General features: G+C 40.8%; 2 protein-coding genes across 4 annotated transcripts in view; both read right to left on the bottom strand.

Moving 5' to 3' along the window:
* LOC121868047 (lysine-specific demethylase 3A-like) overlaps positions 1–21,863 on the bottom strand; it is an 83,228-nt gene that overhangs the window by 49,641 nt on the left and 11,724 nt on the right. For all 3 annotated transcript variants that reach the window (XM_042368313.1, XM_042368311.1, XM_042368312.1), the window contains one exon: positions 5,680–8,677. In XM_042368313.1, coding sequence (XP_042224247.1) covers positions 5,680–6,332 — 653 coding nt within the window. In that variant the 5' untranslated portion in view covers positions 6,333–8,677. Of the gene's footprint in view, positions 1–5,679; positions 8,678–21,863 lie in introns of those variants that run through there.
* LOC121867878 (hybrid signal transduction histidine kinase A-like) overlaps positions 6,688–21,863 on the bottom strand; it is a 112,553-nt gene continuing 97,377 nt past the window's right edge. The window contains exons 2-3 of the mRNA XM_042368003.1: positions 6,861–8,677; positions 6,688–6,729 (exon numbers count right to left, since the gene is read on the bottom strand). Coding sequence (XP_042223937.1) covers positions 6,688–6,729; positions 6,861–8,677 — 1,859 coding nt within the window. The remainder of the gene's footprint in view (positions 6,730–6,860; positions 8,678–21,863) is intronic.

The following is a 21,863-nucleotide window of genomic DNA, read 5'->3' as shown; positions in this document are numbered from 1 at the left end:
AAAACTTAAAAAAAAAAAAAAAAGGACAACCACACTGAAAGCACGAAACTGCCCTGATACACTTTCAACAGAAGACCTGCCCCCACTAAATTATTAACTAGTCTAGTGGAAATTACCGAGTGGAAATAGAATTTGACACATGAAATGACAGCATCACTGCTATACAGTACTGTATAGTATTCCCATACACTTGTGGTTCAGGGGTGGTGTAATTAGATAAGAGTAAAACCATGAGAGTGGTGTTTACAGTAAGGGCCATATGTCAGGTATATAAATTATAATTTTGCCTACAAAATCATTCTGTATTACATGAATAAGTTTATCACATTGACAAATATTCCCAAGGATGTACCTGTACTGTACTGTTCAGGTATAACCTTAGTAGCCCATATCTTATGTCAGGATATAGTGTCAAGTAACAAGCTACTAAATGTAATTTTAATTTAAAATCAAATTAAGTTACTGTATATGCAGTGCCAGCACTGTACTTATTTTGGCTAAGAGTAGCAAAAGGGTTGTCATAAAGCTTTAATGATGTTAGTAGCTACATATAAAGCAGCTGATATAAACATGTTCTTCATCTCTGTTCATCATATTTTCAGCAAATACTGAACATTATTATGTAAAAACCATTAAACAATTTAAACAAACAGCACAAACTTCCTAGGCTTATCATATGTACACTCTAGGAGTAAAGTCACGGACTCCTGCATGGAACTTATTAGTGACCTGTGGCAATGAGAAACTAATAAGTTAAACTATGATATATGTATATACAGTATATTTTTTTTTAATTAAATTTTAAATAAAATAAAATACTATATACTGTACAGTACCTTAAAAATCAGGTGCAGTTAAAAAAATTCTCATTACCTGAGGTCACTTGTGAAGTTTCCATGCACCTGTCCATGACTTTATTCCTAGAGTGTACTATAATTGCTGAATATTACTGACTACAGTACAACCAATAAATACTTTGGGTGCAGTTAATGAAAGAGGTCTTTGAAGTGACTAATTGATATCATATTTTAATTCCGCTTTGAAATTAAGCTGCAAATTATATAACCATTTGATCGTTAGTTTCACAGGTTGTAAACTAATTTAATGTATTTATGCTGCCTAAACTAATGCTTTGTTAGTATACCTGGACTACATTGTTATGATTTGGCATCTGTCTGTAACATCATCAATTCAAGAACTGAAGGCTAAATTCTGCTGAACATTTTCAGAGATGTTCTTTGGATGGCCCTCATTAAAAACTAAGTGCAGTACAGTACGCCGTCAGGCTACACCATCCAAGATGGCAGCTGTGAATTTTGTTGAACTATGCAGGAAAATTTCCCAAGTGTTACCCCTTTCAGACTTGTGTCTTTTGAAAGTAGCTACTGTAACTGCCATCCCAAATGGATAATAGGACCTGATGGGCCTCTTGATACTGTTGTTCAAAGGTTTTTCCCCTTTTTCTGAAGCAGGTTTTATATAAAAATCATATGAAAAGTATTGTACCAGTACCCAAAAACACATTGACTTTTAACAATAAGGTAAAAAGTCAAATAATATTAATCTGAGTATCACAGACGGCAATGAATGCTTCCATCAACAATGTTCACTAGGGGGGCAGGCATAATTACCGGTAATTTCAAAATGCGCAGACCGCCACAAACATTTATAAATATTAAACTCTAAGTTGCAATTAGTTTAAGATCCTCCGTAGTTATTGCACAGACCAATGATAGGACGTCCTTACATATTTTCTAAGTCAACAAGGGGATACAGTACTGTATAAATGTATTCAAAACTGACTGACCAGTGTAAATATTTAATCTTAAAGCTCAATTTAAAAATTCACTCAGGATTGATATACGAGTTCCACAGTTGGTGAAGAGACACTAATGACCACCTGCAAAGCCTTTCTAAGTAAACAAGTCATATATAACCCATAAATGCAAACACTAACAAATTTAAGTAATGAGTAAACTTTTATGAACATTTTATGCTCAAAGACAAATTTAATGCTAATTATTTTACACGCCATCTAGCTATTAAATATAAATCAATGACCATGGGATCATAAATCATAGAAGAAGACAACATACAATATAGTTTCAAATTTACTCTAACATTCATGAAAATCAAGTTCAAGGCAAAATTAATACTATATTCATGTAAGAACCAATGAAGAGAGACAGACAGATGAATGGACATGGATAACACTGTATGCCCCCAACTAAATAAGGAAGGGGTAAATATATAAGAAATAAATGTTGGGCAACATACACAAAAACGAAAAATTAAACAGATATTTGAAAGTGACAACTTTAATATTCAAAAAGTAAAGTTGTACATGGCAGTGTACTGTATACTGGTTCAACTCATAACTCCTGATAACACTGGAAGAAAAATCTTACTGATAGCTCACCATTCTCCTTTTCTGTTGCATCATTTGGTTGTTGCCACACATCTCTAACCTTCACTCCAAACCTACAGTTTTCCAATTCATCTATATTCTACGTCTACCATGACATTATTATTGTTTTTTTATATTGTTTTTTTCTGTATTTTCTTTACACTTTTCTCCAAGCATTTCTGACATTCACCTGTAAATGTTGAGGCAACACTCATCCTTTACCCACATTTTTCACTTTCATGCAAGCAAGTCATGCTGTAAACTTGAGAGAGATGAACCAACATCCATTACTGTACTGGTTTCTCTAGTTGAAAATGAACTAATAACCTGTATCAGTAAATAGAATGTCTGATATGACTATAAACTCTAGCTCGGTGTACTGTACAAATTAATGGGAAATTATTAATTTTGATCAGTGTAAGAGATGGGGATATTAGTGTACTAGACCTGCACACAGCAGTTTGAATAATGATGTGTAAGTAATTAAGGAGTAAATCTAAATCCTGTACTGTATGAAAATTTGCAGAGGAATAAAAAAAGGCAACAAAACTTAATAAGGATATAAGGCAGTTATGACTATGGTAATGGGTATGGCTAACTGGAGTGAGTAAAGGTACTTAAATGGGATATAGATCTACAGAATGGGTGTGGCTAATTAGTGGGTATAACTGTGAAAAAAATGGAATACTACTGTAAATACATGGTTTGTAGAACTGTTTAAAGGTACAATGACTGAGACTGAATGATACTAGAATTGTCAACACACAAGTTGGTCCACACAGTTGGCAAGGTATATTATGGCAGCCTTAATAATGTTAGTTAAAATGATGTATTAACTAGTGAGGAATATGTAGACTTCATGATATTTGTCTGTTGTGGAGACTTCTAAATAAAGTGGTGAGAAATCTTATGTAGTACTTTCTACTTGTAGTCTCAGTATCTTGCACGATTCTCTATAATTTTCCCCTTTCTTTGAAGTTTTTGTACCCTTTTGTCCATCCCACAAAAAATAGGGGTAAATATACTGTAATAGACAATATTACATGGGTGTGGCATAAGTTGAAAAACAGTTTGCAAGAGATTACAAAATGGCATTAAAGTTACATTATAAAAACTAGTGTTTATGTGAGAGTAAGACAAAGGATTGTGAAATATATACAGCCTAAAGATAATTGTTTTATGTTTATGGATGGAGCAGATGATAGAATGAGTGTCAGGTGGAGTTGTGTTATTCCACGATAACACCAAAGAATGTAAAATTTCATTTGCTGTATATGAATAATAGTAAATTGAGTTCATCAGTTAATATTTTGAGAAAGACCAAGAATAGTAAGTTATTTTGATATGTTGTACTGGAGTTGGGACAGGTACTCTGAAGTTGAAGTGAAAGTAAACGGTTTGTACATGTAAGAGATGTTTCAGTTATTCTTCATTTAAATTGTGAAATTGTGACCGATTGATAAACTGATACACACACACAGTGTGTGTGTGTGTGTGTGTGTGTGTGTGTTCCTTACGCATTTCCACATTTTTGTAAGATAAAATCTGAAATTTGGTAGGGAGATGTGCGAGGATTAAGGGGTGATCGTGCACTATCTCCCGTCCCTTTTTAAGGTGAAGCCAAGTAACTAATAATCTACAGCCTGAGACTAGCTCTGTAAAAAGGATGTGTAAGAAGTCCATGTAAGAGCTTTGGTGATTAAGAAGTGTCACAGGGAATAAGCATGAAGCTTAAAGGTACAAAGAACATTTTCACTCACCTCAATTAGGTATATGAATTAAAAAATCTATTTTCCGATATACTGTAGTTACAAAAAAACAAAAGCAATAGAGATGAATAAACAACAATATTTTAAAAACTAAAACGAATTTTCAAAACAAAGAAATATGTGTGGTATGAGAAACTTGCATGTTGTTTCACGATGGTTGAGCTATATATACAGTACAGTTTATGAAACAGCTTACTCAAGAATAATTTAGTGAAAAAGATTTACATCATCCTGCATCAGTAATGCTTGTAGTCAACTGTTTAAGTTGTTCAGGAGAAAAAAGACCACAACATTAATGACTGATAAAAATGTATGGTGTGTGTGTGTGAATATAAACAATACTTAAACAATGATACAACTTCCTGTACAAAACATATAGCTACTGTACAGTACAGTAGATGCCAAGCATTCTATTAATGTTGCTCTGATGAGAAATCTGTATGTATTTGTACACATTTCTAACTTGCCTTGCACAACTCTCCTCTGTCATTTAACCCTTTTGTTTGAAGTGTCTGTACAGTACTACTTGTTACACCCAAACAAAAGAAAAGAGGGTAAATACAGTACAGTATATCAGATAGTACTGAAATGGAGTGTGATTAAAGTACTGTAATAAAAAATTGAAGTACTTTACCTCACAATGTACGGTAGTTTATCAAATACAATATGTAACCCACATTAAGACATGTGCTTTGAAAACTAGCAGTTCTAGTGTTCTTGATAGCTTTGCATTTATCAATATGCCAAGGGTTGAGAGTTCTGACAATGAATAAGGTTGGTATCTATACATGACTTAAGGACAGCAACTGGAGGCCCAGAAATCATCTTTCACCTAGCTAATGTGTTCTCCATACATCCATGTCACCCTTGGCTTCATGAACCACTTCCCTGACAATACAATAGTAGCATAATTTCTTTAGAGTACCAAAGCTTCTAAATCCTAACTTCACCACTTGACAAATTCCACACACACTTCTCAGAAAATCTATTTTATATGCCTAATCTCTACATCTCAATCTACTGTTGCAATGTTATTTTTACTGCATATTACTGTTACATCATAGAATATGTACAAAGTTGTAAACGGCTGATCTTCTATTATCTAATTATATTTCACACTACTTACCAGTGAATACAAACACCCTTGCTCTTACTAAGTCATGTAAAATTCTCTTGATCAATGTAAATTTTTTAATTTCCATCAATTGTGTTTTATCAATCCACAATTTTTCATTATTTACAAAATATTCCACACGGGCAATACAGCTTTTGCTGTTGTTGCCCTTTTCAAATGCCAACTTCAACAACAATGAAAACACTCTGTAGTAACTTCAACTTTCTTCTGTCAGTTTTAAATTCAAACAAACATGTTGAGATGAGATCCATAATATGCTGCATCCCTCATTTCTCATTCCTCCTTTAGCCTTCAACCAGCCAAAAAGTTTAAAAAGAACCTTTACTATGAACACAATAATATGACATTCAATAACTTGTTACACTTACCTATGGTGTCTCTCCTGCTCAGCACGCTCCCGATCAATTTCCCGAACTCGTTCCAGCTGCATTAGTTCCTCTTGATGATGAGTTAGGAGACCAGCATATGGATGTGGTGGTAGTGGAGGTACTGGAGCAAGCTGTTTCCATACATCATGAGAAAGAGATGGATACAAGCCAGCAAGAGGTTGTTGAAGACCAGGAGGCAGATGCAAGGGTGGAGGTATGCCTGCTGCACCTGCTCCTGGGTGTGTTGAATAGGGTAAGCCAGGAGGCATGGATACAGGAGGCTGGCCATGAGAGCCATGGTGAGCAGGTCCGTGGGAGCCACCAGAGCCCCCATTCGGAGCTGCAAGATGAGGGGGCGGCACCCCTGGATAGTGCTGTGACATGCTGGTGTGCTGCACTGAATGAATGTGACGCACTGTGTGCTCTGACTGAGACACAAGTGATGGATCACGCCAGACGCGAACAGGTTCCTTACGGTCTATGAAGAGTGAGGATGATGCCTGTGATGTCTTAGTTTGACCAGCTGCAGGTGTAGGTGTGTTAGGCTTTACTTCTGCTGAAGATGACCTGTCATCACTAAGCACTGATGAGCGTGACACAGAACGCTCGGTTACACTTACACCTGAGTCACTTGAGCCATCACAATGGTCCATCCTGGTGGTTGTTGACGGGGTGCTAAGCTGCTGTGACTGATGTTGTTGGAGTTGGTGATGCTGTTGGTGATGATAAGGATGAGCCGCCTGATGCTGGTGGTGCAGGGATGTGTGGGCTGCCCCGTCATGATGGTGCGGGGCAAGATGGGCAGGGTCGGGGTTGGCGGGCTGGAGGTGGACAGGGCTGCGCACCACTGCCGTGATGCTTACAGATGGTGGGGATGCCACACGGGAACTGCACGTGGGGCCTGGCCCGCTGGTTGCTGTGATGGTGACTGCCCGCCCGCTCACCACGCCCGCCACCTCTGCACACCCACGGCTACTACTGGTATTGCAATTGGTGCTACTATTACAACTAGAGTTCACCTTGCTGCTTTCTGAAGACCAAGTAACTCCACTGACATTGGATGAATTAACAATGGCACTAGTTGTGCCTGGCACTAAAGAGACACTAGTCACACTAGTCACAGTCGACACTGTACTCACTGTGGTGGTTCCGACACACACTGCAGCTGTGTTGCTGCTTACCACAACACTGTTGGCACTCGGGCCCAAAATGGCACTCCTAACACTTTTGTCATGCTGGCTAACAATTGCACTTGAACTATCACCTGCTGTTCGTATAACACTCGTGGCTTCAATCACAACATCATCCTCACTTAAACTAGGCTTCCTAACTACAGCTGTGGTAGTTACAAGGGTATCACTGATGGAAGCTTTGCTGCAGGTACATGGAAAAACATTAGTGCTGTCTGTTGAGCTGTTCTTTCCTTCTAATGAAGCAGAAGGCTTCTCCAATTCTACTTTGGCAGGTGTTTTTTCCTCTTTAGTTTCAGGAAGTTTTTCACAAGCAAATTTGCCCTTCTCAGAATCTAATAAGATTTCTACAGCTGCTTCTGATTTGCACTGGTTTTCATTTCTAGGAGTTTCACCAGCTGTAACTAAAGCACCAGAAGGAAATGTTCTCTTGGAATTCTCGTCTTTGGAAGAGTTTGAAAGAACTGGGGGTTCCTTTGTCACCAACTCTTTCTTGAAATTTTTCAACACTGGTTTCCTTGTGGTCTCTTCAGTTTTTATAGCACTAACTGGAGAAGTTTTATTGGCAGACTCCTCTTTACAAGGTTCTATTATAAAGACCTCTTCATTATATATGGAACTACTTGTTGGTGGGACAACAGCAGAAGTTTTCCTGTTTACATTTTCTTTAATAACTGTGTTGGATGACTCAGGACTTATATACTTGCTTTCTGGTGTTGTGCAAGTCTGATCAACTGATTCCTCCTTTTCCTTGTATGGTTTACAAGATGCTGTTACTCTCCCTGGAGAATCTTTTTTAATTAATAATTGAGATGGAACAGTTTTATTTGGCGAGAGATCCTTATTTAAATTCAATGTAGGCTTTCTGTTATTTGAACTTCGATTTTCAACAGCTCTTCTATTAGGTGGTGTCCGATTCAGAAAATTAGTCTTTTCATAAACTACAATAGGATCCTCAGATGAACTAATGGCATTTGTAATATCAGTTTCTTTTCTGATATCTTTCTTTGGAGAAAGTTCTGATCTTGATTCTAACAAATCATCTCCTTTAACTGGAATTTCAATTGCAGTGCCACATTTGTTGTTTTTATTTGATGCTCTGTTTGGGCTGTTATTTTTCCGTTTTTGGCTTTTGCTAATACTTTCTTCACAATTGGTACTATTTCTATTATTTTCGTTATTATTTTTGTTTTTATTCGAGTAAAGTGTTGTGGATGGCGACGAAGGCTGAGGAGTGCGAGTGACCGGTGATACACTACGCCATCTCTGAGTTGGACGTCGAGTAGCACCGTTATTGGTTGGTCCCCTCTTACCACCTGTAGCTCGGTGGATACCTAATTTCTGTCTTAGAGCCGCTGCAGCTGCAACCCTACGTGACGGAGGTCGGGATGGTAACTCGGGCTCTGGTGTGCTGCTACTGCTGGTACTAGTGCTACTTGCACTGGTGTTACTGCCACTTGTACTGGTATTAAAGCTACTACTATTAGAACTGCTAATACTACTACTGATGCTTACAATATCAGTATCACTATGCCCAGTATTGTTGATATTTTGTAATCGGCTGTTTCTATAAGGTCTGCGGGTCGGCCGATGATCCGGTGTTGAGTTACCACTGCTGCTGGAGGTGCTGTCCTCAGTGCTATTCTGCTTTTCCAAACGTGTGAGTATACGTCTGGGTGGATCAGGCGTGTGATGGCGTGGTCGGCGCTCACGGACTGTGCGAGTTTCCTCTTCACCAGATGATGCTTCACTTGTTACACTTCCTTGGCCACGTTTCCTCCACCGCAACCCTCCAACCACACACTTGTCTGCAAAAAAATAAAAGCATTAGTGGTATTCGTATATTCATAACTACTGAATTACTGCATTTACTACCGGTATATATAAAAGACAAATAAACTATAAATGAAAGATTTGCATTTGAAAGAATTCAGCGGTACCCTTTTCGGGGCAATCTTTTGTTACAGTTTATATAAGGTAAAAAATGCATCATAATTTATAGTTTTGTTTCCTTGTGAGAACCAGTGAAAAGTAGTCCAATCCATTTGCTTGTAAATTGCACTAAATATACAGTACAAATACCTATAGTACTGTATAGTATGTACTCCAAATTTATATGGGAACCTAAAATTCTGAACAAAAATCATTGGTGAGATAACCTACAAACTCTAAAATACGTACAGCTTCTCGCTTATAAGAGGCTGAAGGTTTAATTTCCAACTATTTGAGGAAGGCATTTTTATTTTGCAATTCTCGGCTGTAACAAAATTTTTCACAGAATATGGTACAGTACATAATTTTGCATGCACTATTACCAAACTTAAACTTGACTAAAAATATACAGTACTGTACACCAAAATGTGAACAAGCTAAAATGGAGACTAAATCTAAAACGATATTTGTACTTAGATAAAGACAAGAAAACACAGGTACAGTGTATTGCCAGATGGCAAGGAACCGAGTTCTTATTATGAACTGGCTGCCATTGGCCAAATTGACCAGTTTAAATGATGTCTGAGTTAGTTCCAACTGTTCTGAAACTTAACATTATTCTTCCTCATAAAAACTAATACCTTAACAAAAGTCATTGATTTATAAACACACCTGTATTCTTTACCCAAAGCTAGTGGAATCGGTATTTTTTACTTAACACGACATACACCAAGGACCTCTTAATACTGTACCCACACTTCTGATCCAACTCTGGCCTTCAAACTAAACATATGTTAACTTCTATACAGGTACTGTATATGTTAGTCAAAAATATACGTGACTACCATAAACAAACATAAAAAACCTTTGAAGAAATATTTAAGAGTAGAAAAGGTTACAATGCTGTTCTGTTATTATAGCAATGAGTGAGAAAACATTGAACAGGAGGAGCAACAACCACCAGGCCTGAGGGCATAAATAACCACCTCACTGATATCTGGTGACGGAACAACTAAAACATTCTGTTAACTAAACTGATGTGACAGCTCTTAAGAATTAGAAACCTGACTATTCATATACCCAAGCTAAACATAAATTTTAAGATACCGGTACTACCATAGGTATTTTGGTCCTAAACTTGCAGTTCAATAAAAAATAATACTGTATGTTTTCTAATTATAATGCAGTTTAGTGCAATGTTTGAACATAAACAATTCAACAGCTTTATGGTAAAATAAAAAGTCACAAGCAAACAATGCCTAGTGCTAAGTTAACCTCAACTGCTTAACAATTTTAATGCAGATATTTTTAACTCCACCGTATTAAACTTTTGGTGTTAAGAGTCGAGTTTTGATATTTAGTCGAGCCCTGAGTTCACTGTGTGAAAACAACCAAACTGTGTATGGCCATGTGGTATGGAACATGCTAAGAAGAGGATATGCACCCATGTACAGTATAACTATTACAATTTTGGGGGTCAAGTTATAAAGATTAAACAGTACGGTAGAGTTGAGGTCTTCAATATATCCCAATTCATCTAACTTGGAAGGGAGGAAATTGACAGGTACGGTAGATAGATAGATAACATCTTCCAAACCTTACCTTTATTGCATTTGTATTTACAGTACCATAATCTAGCAGCTTTTACTCAGCTTATTTCAGTTAGTATCATACTAGTTAACATAGTTGTAACTGATCCTGACCTTGGCATACAGTAGTCTAAAAAATTAGTCATTCCTTTCTAAATTAAAAATATTCAAGTATAGTATGCGTATGTGAGATGGCTGCTACATAAATATACCCACCTAGCATTAGCTCCCAGACAATTCATGAACCAGTTTTGGTGTCTGTATAAGATTAACTTCAAATTTAAATGTCTCTCTCAGTTAGAGCTTGACGTGTTATACAAGTGTTATTTATGAATGACTGTATTATACAGGTATACATATATATACTGTATAAATAAAACAGGGCACAGTTAATACGAAGTACTATGTGGATTCCAGAAATTCTACTGACAAGAAAATTTTCCAACATTGGGCAACGGGAATTCACATTAGAGTTCACAAACATAGCTAGGGTCTGAAAAGCTTAGGTTTGTAGACGTGTCCAAAATATAGTTTGTTAGGCACAGTAAATGCTCTAATTATGCATTTCTACCATATTCCATAGATTTAGGGCCATACTTCATGGTGAAAACCAGTATTTAGGTGTAAAAACACTATTTCGGTTGGAAATGAGTGCCTAAACTGTAGAGGTAAGGAGGGCCACCACCAACGGGTCTCACAGTTGGCAACATCCAAAATGGCCAGCTCACTACAGCTAACAGTGTCTTTTCCATCCGTGAGCACTTTGTAAACCTTCCCACTTTTCCGTTACCTCAATTAGAATCATCACATTTAACTCTCTAAGTCAAGGTATCACCAGTTGCTATCAACAATCTCACAATAAGGCTACAGTACTATCTTTATTACAATAGGCGAGAGCAAAATTCCATAACCACATATTATCATCACTTTACTATCTGGGACAGCACAAAGTTCTGTCATGTATTCCTCCAACAGCCAGCGCTGAACCCAAAATCTTAGGGCATAAGAAGACATCGAATCTGATCACAGATTTAATTTAAATGAGCAATTTTACTTATAAGACACTTTCACCTTTAATGCCTCATCTTACTCATGAACTGCTACTGTCACATTATCTGAAGGAACAAAAAACAGGTACAAAAACTCGTTTTCCAACTGGGAACATAAATTACTTGCCGGTACTACTGTACTGTATATTCCCAATCACTTTCATTACTGTTTTTACCCTTTCTACTCAGTACCACGTGATCATTGACTCACGTCATTATCTACAGCTAGCTATTGAATCGCATTATGCATAATGACCGAGCAGGGACTAGATCAAGAGAAAGCTGTGTGGGTTACGCCCGCTGCCGCTAGTTGTGGGGAATCCCAAGGCTGAGGTAAGACACTCCTCTCGCCAGGGGAAGGTACGCCCCTCCACCACACCTGCCAACCCCAACTGTACTTGTTTCTTGGTCTCACTTTCCTCACTTTAATCTTGTGCATAATAAAATATTATGTAGTAGTTAAAAATATCTAAGGGCTTTTTCAATATAGCCTATATATATATATTACATACACAGTACATCTTCATATACTGTACGTCTTAACACGCACACACACTCCAAGGTTCAACATCATGCAACGGGATTGAAGGAGTCGCCGCAGCATAAAGCACTGGACGTGGGCTGTTTGTTCAGCTCGTAAACGGTTATTCTCGTATGCTTAGCACGCTACAGGTTATCAGGACACTTGCTAACAGACCAGCTGTATAAAATCCTCACCAACAAGTATCTTCCCGACTTTCAACCATTAGCGTACATATAAAGTGAGTGTGTGCGTGTGCATCTTCTATGTTTGGAACTATTAACACACACACACACACAAAGGAAACCTAGAATGTAAAAATAGCTGACATCCCGACAGGTGTTCATCACCAGAGGGTATCATTAAAGAACCCGAGGGAGTTGACCTGAGGCAGGCCCAGGAAGGCAACAAGACCAGCCCCAACAACTTTTCTCTAACCTCTGCTAAGACAAATCGAACCTTCTCTTCAGTCACACATACGTAGAGCTCAGGCAAGTGGACCCATCATAAAAGTAAGCGTGGGGGGCGGGGTGAGAGTTTTCCAGGTATTTAAGTGGTGGAGCAGGAGCATTTATCAGGCAGCAGAGGCCAGTTGACAGGAGGTACTGGTCTTACCCACAACCTTGGCCTGCCACCTGCTCTACACATTTTCATTGTCTTGCTTATTTACGTAGCCTACAGTTATTGCATTACTGGTCATAAAGATTAAAACACATACAATCCAAACTGATATTGAACAGAAAAAAAGTAAATGAATTTTACTAGTATGGTTACTGAATTTTGCTAGGATTTATTTTATTGTTTTTACTTATAAACTTCTTGTCGTCCATGACTGGTTATTTTAAGTTTTGGGTGGTTGTGTCGGCAAAAGGCCACAGATCGAGAGGTGATTATCACACACACACACACACACACAGAGGGATCACTGTCTAGATTGTAAATGTTAATGTGTTAACCCAGAACAGCATACCAACATCTCAATAAAAATACAAGGGCTTAATTGTGTACCGTACTTCCACATGATCACAAGTGCAGGTATTGCCACCTTTCCTATGAACTTAAAATAATTTGCCACTTCTTCAAACGCCTTTATCAAAATGTAAACATCATCGGTACATAAACCTTGAACTATTATTTTTTATCCAAATCCCACTTCAAGTCAGTCAATCTACAAACATGGCAAATAAAGTTCTCATCAAATAGGCATTAAATTGTTTTCTACCCGAGTAAACGTGTTTTCCCTGTAAAAATAAAACCAGTTTTTCTGCCCAATATTAAACCAGTTTTGGAGACAAATGAAGCAGGCTGTGTCAAGGCGGGTGGTGGGAGAGTGGCAGCACTGTGGGCCAGCAGTTGCAACACTGGTCGACAGGCCCACAGACCCGGCCACACAAAAACCCGCCAGTCCAGTCAAGATAATAACAATAAAAACTTGTGTGAGGTACAGGTCAGGACACACCAGCCTCATGCCATCTAAAACACCACACACATTCACCACCACCACATGTTCACCACAACCACAATTAGCACCTCTTTAACACCCACAAGAACATCATTTCTACCACATCCTCCTCCAGCACAATCGCCCCCACCATCACCACCACTTCTACCATTACCACCACAACTACCATGACATCAATTCCACCACCACCATGACATCACTTCTAACATTACCACCATGACACCAATTCCACCACTATCACCAGCGACTACCAACCACTCCTTGCCGAGACCTGCATCTCACTTAACCTTGATGCTCCTGCAGCTACTTTACTCCTAAGTCCTTCTGGTCAGCGCATCTAAAACTGGTTCCAGCATCATGGGGCCTCATGTGACCACCATCACGCACACCATCACCACCTACACTGCATGATATCATCCATCCAAGACTGGTTCACTGTCCCTTTATAATATACACTACCAGCAACAAAACCCTCTCTTCACCTCGCATGTCACCATCCATCCAAGGAGGTATTTCCACCACATGCTATCTATACAAACACCCGCACTATACCAGTATAAACATAAATATACCCCCCCACAGAACAGTTTCTACACCTGGTTACTACACGTCATTTTTTACTGCACTTTTCCACCACACGCTATATATATACAACACCCGCACTACACCTATTTCTGCACTGGGTCATTCCTACACCCAGTTACCACACTACAGTATCAGTACATCACCCATTCTAACCACACACTTCCCCTCCTGCACTCACTTTTACCGCAAACAGGATGTCTTACTCCAGACTGCAATGCCACACATACCGATACCAAACAAGTCAGATGTTATACTTGTACCGGGTATTTATAAAAAACACAACTATATGTACGCCATTATGCATTCGACAAGCTTTATCCAGAAGTTAAAATTAATAATCTAAAATTAAAACAATTTCGTGATGGGGATAAAATTGACAACAAAAGAAAAAGGTAATTAAAATAAATCAATTGGTGCACATAGACAAAGAGGTTAATGAAAAATTTAAGTTCATCTACGCTCCACAAGATTACCAAGTGTTGACAATGCCCATATCACACTCAGCATCCGCCTACGTACAGTATTCCCAAAACAAGAGAAAACCCCAAATGACGCTCATCCGCTGTGTCCTTACATGTAGCCCAACACACGACCAACGGCCTGTGATACACGGCCTGTGATACATTCCACTCGTCTTCAATGGATTCCGCTTCCGGCTGAGTAACGTGAGGGATACGGGAAGGTGTACATTAAGTTCAAGACAGATTGAGATCGAGTCGTAAATGGGTCAAAAATGATGGTGAGGGTTGACGCTGACCGTCAGAGATAGACTACGCCTAGTCAGTTCAAGCTATCACAACTAATCATTATTGACCAGCAGCAACACTGCTAGCAAAACCACACCCACACGAACCTCCAAACAAACATCATCCGTTATAGACCAAAACAAACCATTTGAAGCAGAGGCACTCAAGAAACACAACAACGCCGGGAGCTTCAAATGTGTTTTTCTTGGTGATAACTCGGTCGCCTTGACCTCTGACCCACGAATAGCGTACAGATAATAAACTTCTACCTCGTAGCTTGGTAAATGTATTTAAGTTCATTTGTACCGTAATGGAGAAGAACATCGCATTTCCTTGCTTATGACCAGTGAGAGTAGAATACTGAATATCATGCCTCGGTGCACAAGGAGACACTGACAAGCACCCCATGACCGCCCTCACTTTCTCAACTATAAAGTTAGGTACCGAACACAGCTGGGTTGACCAGGAGTGCTAAGTGACTCTTACGACCCCTGACATTGATCTTTGGATCCCCACAACATTGTATTAGAGGAATTTAAAGAAAATTACTGTGCCTAGTGAGACCCTGATAACTCAAGGAGTTTCTCTTAATGTGTGCGAACAAACAAACAAACACACCTCGCGCTACACACAAACACACCCCAGGCGCCTCATGGGTGTGGGTAATAACAAAAGAAAAACAACGAGTCGTTGCTCCCCGCTGGCAAAACATTCTCCAGGTGAGGAGATAAGTAGTCACACGCCTCCAAGCCAATGTGTGGTTACCCACATTCTTAAATAGTCCTGCTTGCCCATTCAAGAGTCATTGTAATACAGCTCAGCGTGCTGTAGGCCATCCTGCAGCCACAAACAATTTCAAATTACATCGTCCCCGCACAACCCACCAAACTTTCATGGAAATATTCTCTTATCCAAATATTCTATTAAAAAATGTCGAAAACACCTTTTTAATACAAAACCAAGGTGCATCCCACGTGGAAGAGATCAGTTAAAGGTAGAGTAGTCACAATGGGAAGGTGAAGGTAACAGCCAAACGAAAGCCACAGAAACTTGGCACACACCACCTTGTTGGTGTCTTCACCACGTGCACATAATAACTAACACATCGCCAATTTTGTTCCTAGACGACCAGCTTCATAAAAACGCCTCTAACACGCTCATGACATTACATGATCAGCGGCATGCAAATCCACATCGTGGCCTCTACATTTTTCAGAGGGTCGTGCTCCTGGGCCAGCGTTATACACTCACTGCGCTTATGAAATTTCTGATGCCCGTCAGTTCTTCGTGCTACTGTCTCATATACAGACATGCACTCACACACAATCATAGACACGCATACAAAGGCATGCAGGCAGTCTTAGAAGAAATTCTTCTATAGCCAGTGATTACTGATGAAGGATTCACAGAAGACGAACTACCTGGAATATCATCCCCAATATGCGGTAAACCTTTTGACTCACTTCCTGCCTTTGTTCGTCACCCGAGACTACGTCAACTCCTCTTCCTACGCCCAGTTCACTTACAGTAATTCTCTCCTCCGTGGCACTTTCTTGGCTCATATTCTTAAGTGTTTAAGAGGTAAAAAGAGGGAACAGTGGAGGGTATGTGACACGGGAGGCTTACACAGGGACGAATGGGTAAGTGATGACTCATGAGACAAGTCACTGGATCCCACGTGACTGGTCGGCTAAGGAGGAAGGCAGGAAGGGCAAAGAATTCTCAAACTACAATGACCCAGCCACACGTCCCCAGTCATACTGAGGAGGATATGACGTGTGTGTGTGTAGGAAGGGGGGATTGAAGAGTTCTGTGTGCGTGTGTGTATATATATATATATATGAGAGAGAGAGAGCACCACTATACCTCTTGAACGGTATGAAAACCTCACCACTGGATGAGTAGACAAATGATACAGGTACCTGATGTTAGGGTCTAATCAAAGTGTTTGAAAAATGCTTGGCTATACCATGAAGCAACTTAATGTGAAAGAAGAGGATTATATGCATTATGCTTCAAACAAGCCCCTCGTAACTTATATCAACAAAGAAATGCGCTATATAGGAACAAAGAAACGCGTTATATAGGGAGTGACTCTTATATGGTATTAAAGAAATGGGATATATCTTAGGAGTGACTCAGATGGTGGTACTGTATTCAAGGAGAACGACGGTAAATATCACTTAGAATGAGAACAAGACACACCCAGCCAGCAGATAACAATGATCCTGAGAACTAGCTTTAACTCGACTAGGGCACTTTTGTTTACACTCACGCCTCCCTAGAAGGTCACTGATAAAGGCGTAGTAAAAATTCAATATCTACACTGCTAAAATTTGAAACATCTACACTACGGTAAACGCCTAAGACTCGCCTCGTCTCTACTCACTGGAATGTACTCATAATGCAGACATGAGGAAAGTATTGCCAGGTCTAGTCCCACACTTCAACTGGCAATAATTCCAAACATGAGTGAAGGACACGACAGGACGCACAAGGTATATATAATGACAAGTTGATGTGTTTCTACTACTGCGTCAGAGCCACCAATATTAATACTACTGTATGCGGGGCCGGCGACCTTCAACTTGTTACCAGTGATGTATGTAAGGCAACGTTGACACGTCCTTCAATTTTCTCTACAAAACGAAGCTCCAATGAAGTGTTCAGGGTTAGCCTGACTGTAAAGGGCACACTGCCCTACCACACTAAACCTCCTGGCAGCCCAGAAGGCCATGAAGACATCCTGGTGGCGAAGTGTGGCCTCTAAAACGATCTGCAGGTAAATTATTAGCAGGGTTGACAATAAGAACTAAAGATAACGTTTACTCAAAAGGGAAAGACTTGTGTACATAATAATTTGTACTGCCCCAATGCCTCTCGGGAGTTTCTTTTTATGAATTATATATTAAACAAATAACAAGTAGCAACAACACTAATGTCCAGAGTAAAGCTACCGGTAATTCAGTCCAAAAACTGAAGGATATTTAACCAAGTTGAGTTCGTGCCAAGTGTTCATCGCATCGAAAATCCATCACCGTAAGCAAGGAAACCGGTGAATACATTTGCTTGACAATGTATAAAAGTGTCAACAGTGGAAGCAAAACGTATCTGTAGACATGATAGAAAACTCTAAAATAAAGAAAACAAACCACACCCAGGCTAGGTATCGGTACACTGAAACCCTAGATCACTTCTGGCGAGGTCAAGGAATGACATTACCGCATGGAGAGATTCTGAAAAATAGCTGTGTGGTAACAGGCGATGGCGGGGTACGTAAGGTGGGCCCATGAAAGGTATTTCCGTTACGTAGAGGCAGGTAGGCTGGGCAGGTGTTCGTGGCGACCCCAGTGATGCAACCGTTGACGGCGGCAGCCACTACTCCAGGTGACGCTCCTTCAACTACTACAACCACTCCCACTCCCTGGCTGTTGCTGCCACTCAGTGCATATTAACCAAAACCAGACGCAGCTAGAGTATGTACGTGGCATTCCTGACGCATACTAAATTAAGAGGTGTGGACTGAGTGAGGGAAGCCGTGTAAAGGTCGGAATGTGGAGTGGTGAGTATACACAATAGAGGAAAACGATCACCACCGCACCCTTCACGTCCAACGTATAAATCTTGCCTGTCAGCCTTCAAAATACGGCAATATTACACCGCTGCTTAAATATACAATCCTTGTAAATAGAAAGAAACAAATAAGCGTGCGTACCTCACTTTAAGAAAACATTAGAGCTATTTCTGTTGATATGAGAGAGAGAGCACTTGGCTGTAGGGGGGGGGGGATGAGGCGATGTTGGGAAGTAGAACAGTGGAGGTGATAATGGCAGTGTTAGTGGCGGCGAGTGATAAAAATAATAACAGTGGCGGCGGTGTTAGTCGTGGTAGTAATTGGTCTGTTCAATCCAAACAATGTCAAGGAAACACCCACAAAAGAATTCCTGCCAAGATGTAGGAGTTTAAAGCTGCACCGCCCATACAATGTTTCGTGCTAACCTCTGCCTCGCCTGCACCTCTTGCTAATAACCTCCGCACTTCCGCCCTCCTTTCATACAAACTCTTTAAAAATCATTAATAGTTGGCGGGCTGTGTTGACTTATGTTGAGATGGGGAGGGGTGGTGGTGGTGTGTTGTGGTAGTGTGTTGAAGTGATGGTGGCAGTGGTGGTGTGTTGTGGTGGTGGTGTGTTGTGGTGGTGGTGTGTTGTGGTGGTGTCAGTGGTGGTGTGTTGTGGTGGTGTGTTGATGTGATGATGGCAGTGGTGTGTTGAAGTGGTGGTGCATGTGTGTGTGGAGATGTGAAGGGTGATGGTGGTAGTAGGGCTGTGTTGGGAAGGAGTCAGCCGAAGGACTGTGTTATGAGAGAACATGAGGGTTGTGGTGTGAGGGAGTTAACATAAGGACAGTGTTATGAGAGGCGAACATGAGGGCCACATGGTGGAGGAGGGACCATAAGAGGTGTGTTGTGTGGGGACGGGTGGCGGGCGCGGGGGGGGGGAGGGTGCTATGATAGAGGGAACGACCCAGTAACAAGGTCACCACTTGATATTAACCAGTAACTCGGCCAGTTCACCAGGGCGTCCTGTACAGGGATAGTGTGGCCACCACCAGGCGCCGTCACTTTACCCCCCACACACAACACAAGCCCTCGGTGTTGTGTGCCTTCCCCATCCAACTCTTAACCCGTAACTATGGCAGCAACACAAATTTACCTTCTTGTTTATTACTCTGGTGAGGAGACGTCGTAAACTAAATGGTTGGTCGTCAACTGCTGGTTCAGAGGAACAGCACTAAGGGTATAATGAAACTGGAGCTCTCAGAGAACAAGCAAACACTATGAGGCTGACCCAGTGAAAATGTACACACACGTTCACTCACTCACACACCCGTGGTCATTCACACAAGGGGTGCTCACGAACCACTCAAACACGCACACACACACAGGAAAAAAACCCCTCAATGATGAATTCCACTTACTGCCAATTACTACAATATGTCGGAGAAAAAGAGTAACTGGACCAGAGTATTATTGAAATCCGACTGCACAACGCTCCCACCGTCCAGTATACAAGTGATAAAAAGTGACCGACATAAAAAACGCCATCCTCTTATCTGGTCCATTTTTCACGGTGATGTTAACCCGTAATTGCCGTCACTCTGTCTCAACCCCCCACACACATCCAGGCTGCTGCGACCCACCACAAAACGTTATTTTTGAGTTCAGTAACCAAATAAAACGAGGGAAAAAAACACCCACTTCCATGTAGAGGTTTCTAGTGGGTAATGTGTGAAGAACCACGTTGTTTGGTGGAGGAGAGGGAGGGAGGCAGGGGGAGGACTACACCCAGGTACTGTGTTAGCAAGGGACCGGGGTACATCCGGGGTCGTGAAGCACTTGACCCGCAGTCCTCCCCTCTCCCCCATCCCTCCCTTCCTCCTCACGCCGCCCCAACCACCACCACAGCTCACAATGACATGACTCCACACACCACCGCAACTGAGTCACCTAATTCACTCTTGAGCAAGACCCTTTTTTCCTCCCCTCGTGATTCAACACTCTAGTCATCACACTGGTTTACACTTTACCCATCACATCACTGTAGTTTACCTCCCAGACCAGCAGTAATCTACGTCCAATCATCACACTGATCCACATCCAGCCTTCACACTAATCCACATCCAGCCTTCACACTGATCCACATCTAGCCTCCAGACCAAGCTATTTTACTGATCCACACCCAGCAACAACTCTGATCCACACCCGGCCACCACACAAAACTGGGAAGTATAATTAAATCTAACGAGCCCCGAAAAATTACAGGAAGACCTAAACAAACTTTTAGTGTGAACTGAAAAATGGCAGACGCAATTAAATGTGGAAAACCGTAAAGTTCTGAGGATGAGAATGGAAACCAGCTATAACCTTAACAACGTAGATATAGATAAATCTGACTGAGAAAGAGTTGGGGTAACCGGTATGATAAGTAGGGATCTAAAGCCTTGAGAGCAATGCGTTATGTTCAAAATATGGCTTAACAAAGTATCTACTGTACTAGGGTTCACAGTTAAGAGTGTTAGTAAGAGGACGAGCGAGGATAACCTAGAAATATTCAGAGGATGACTAAGTAGAAATCCAGGGCATTAAGGAAACTTGAGTATAAAGACAGATTAAGAAAACTGAATTTACATTCTCTTGGGAGGCGTAGTGTGGGGCAATATATTTTTTGATAAGACCTAGCCTCCACACTGATCCACACAAAGCCTCCACACTATTTATCCACACCCAGACTCCACAGGGGCGATGACCTTCATATTCGTTTTTATGGATCTGTCGTCACGATATAAATTATCTTCCTGCTGCTCCACTCCCGCAACCCAGCCAGCGGTGACCTTCACTATGGTCGACAACCCAGCGATCCAATTAACTGTATATATGCCCTCAACATGACCATAACTGACTTCACTGGCCCACAACATGACCATAACTGACTTCACTGGCCCACAACATGACCATAACTGACTTCACTGGCCCACAACATGACCATAACTGACTTCACTGGCCCACAACATGACCATAACTGACTTCACTAGCCCACAACATGACCATAAGTTCACTGGCCCACAACATGACCATAACTGACTTCACTGGCCCACAACATGACCATGACCACTGACTTCACTGGCCCACAACATGACCATAAGTGACTTCACTGGCCCACAACATGACCATAACTGACTTCACTGGCCCAACATGACCATAACTGACTTCACTGGCCCACAACATGACCATAACTGACTTCTCATGACCATAAGTCACTTCACTGGCCCACAACACGACCATGAGTCACTTCACTGGCCCAGAACACGACCATAAGTTCACTGGCCCACAACACGACCATAAGTCACTTCACTGGCCCAGAACACGACCATGAGTCACTTCACTGGCCCAGAACACGACCATAAGTCACTTCACTGGCCCAGAACACGACCATAAGTCACTCTACTGGCCCAGAACACGACCATAAGTCACTTCACTGGCCCACAACATAACGAAACTCACTTCAGTGGCCCACAACACAACCATAAGTAACTTCACTGGCCCACAACAC

This window comes from Homarus americanus, unplaced genomic scaffold, assembly GCF_018991925.1.
Source record: "Homarus americanus isolate GMGI-L3 unplaced genomic scaffold, GMGI_Hamer_2.0 scaffold37032, whole genome shotgun sequence".
In the NCBI taxonomy this organism is placed as follows: Eukaryota; Metazoa; Arthropoda; class Malacostraca; order Decapoda; family Nephropidae; genus Homarus; species Homarus americanus.
This window is presented reverse-complemented; position numbering and strand designations above follow the sequence as displayed.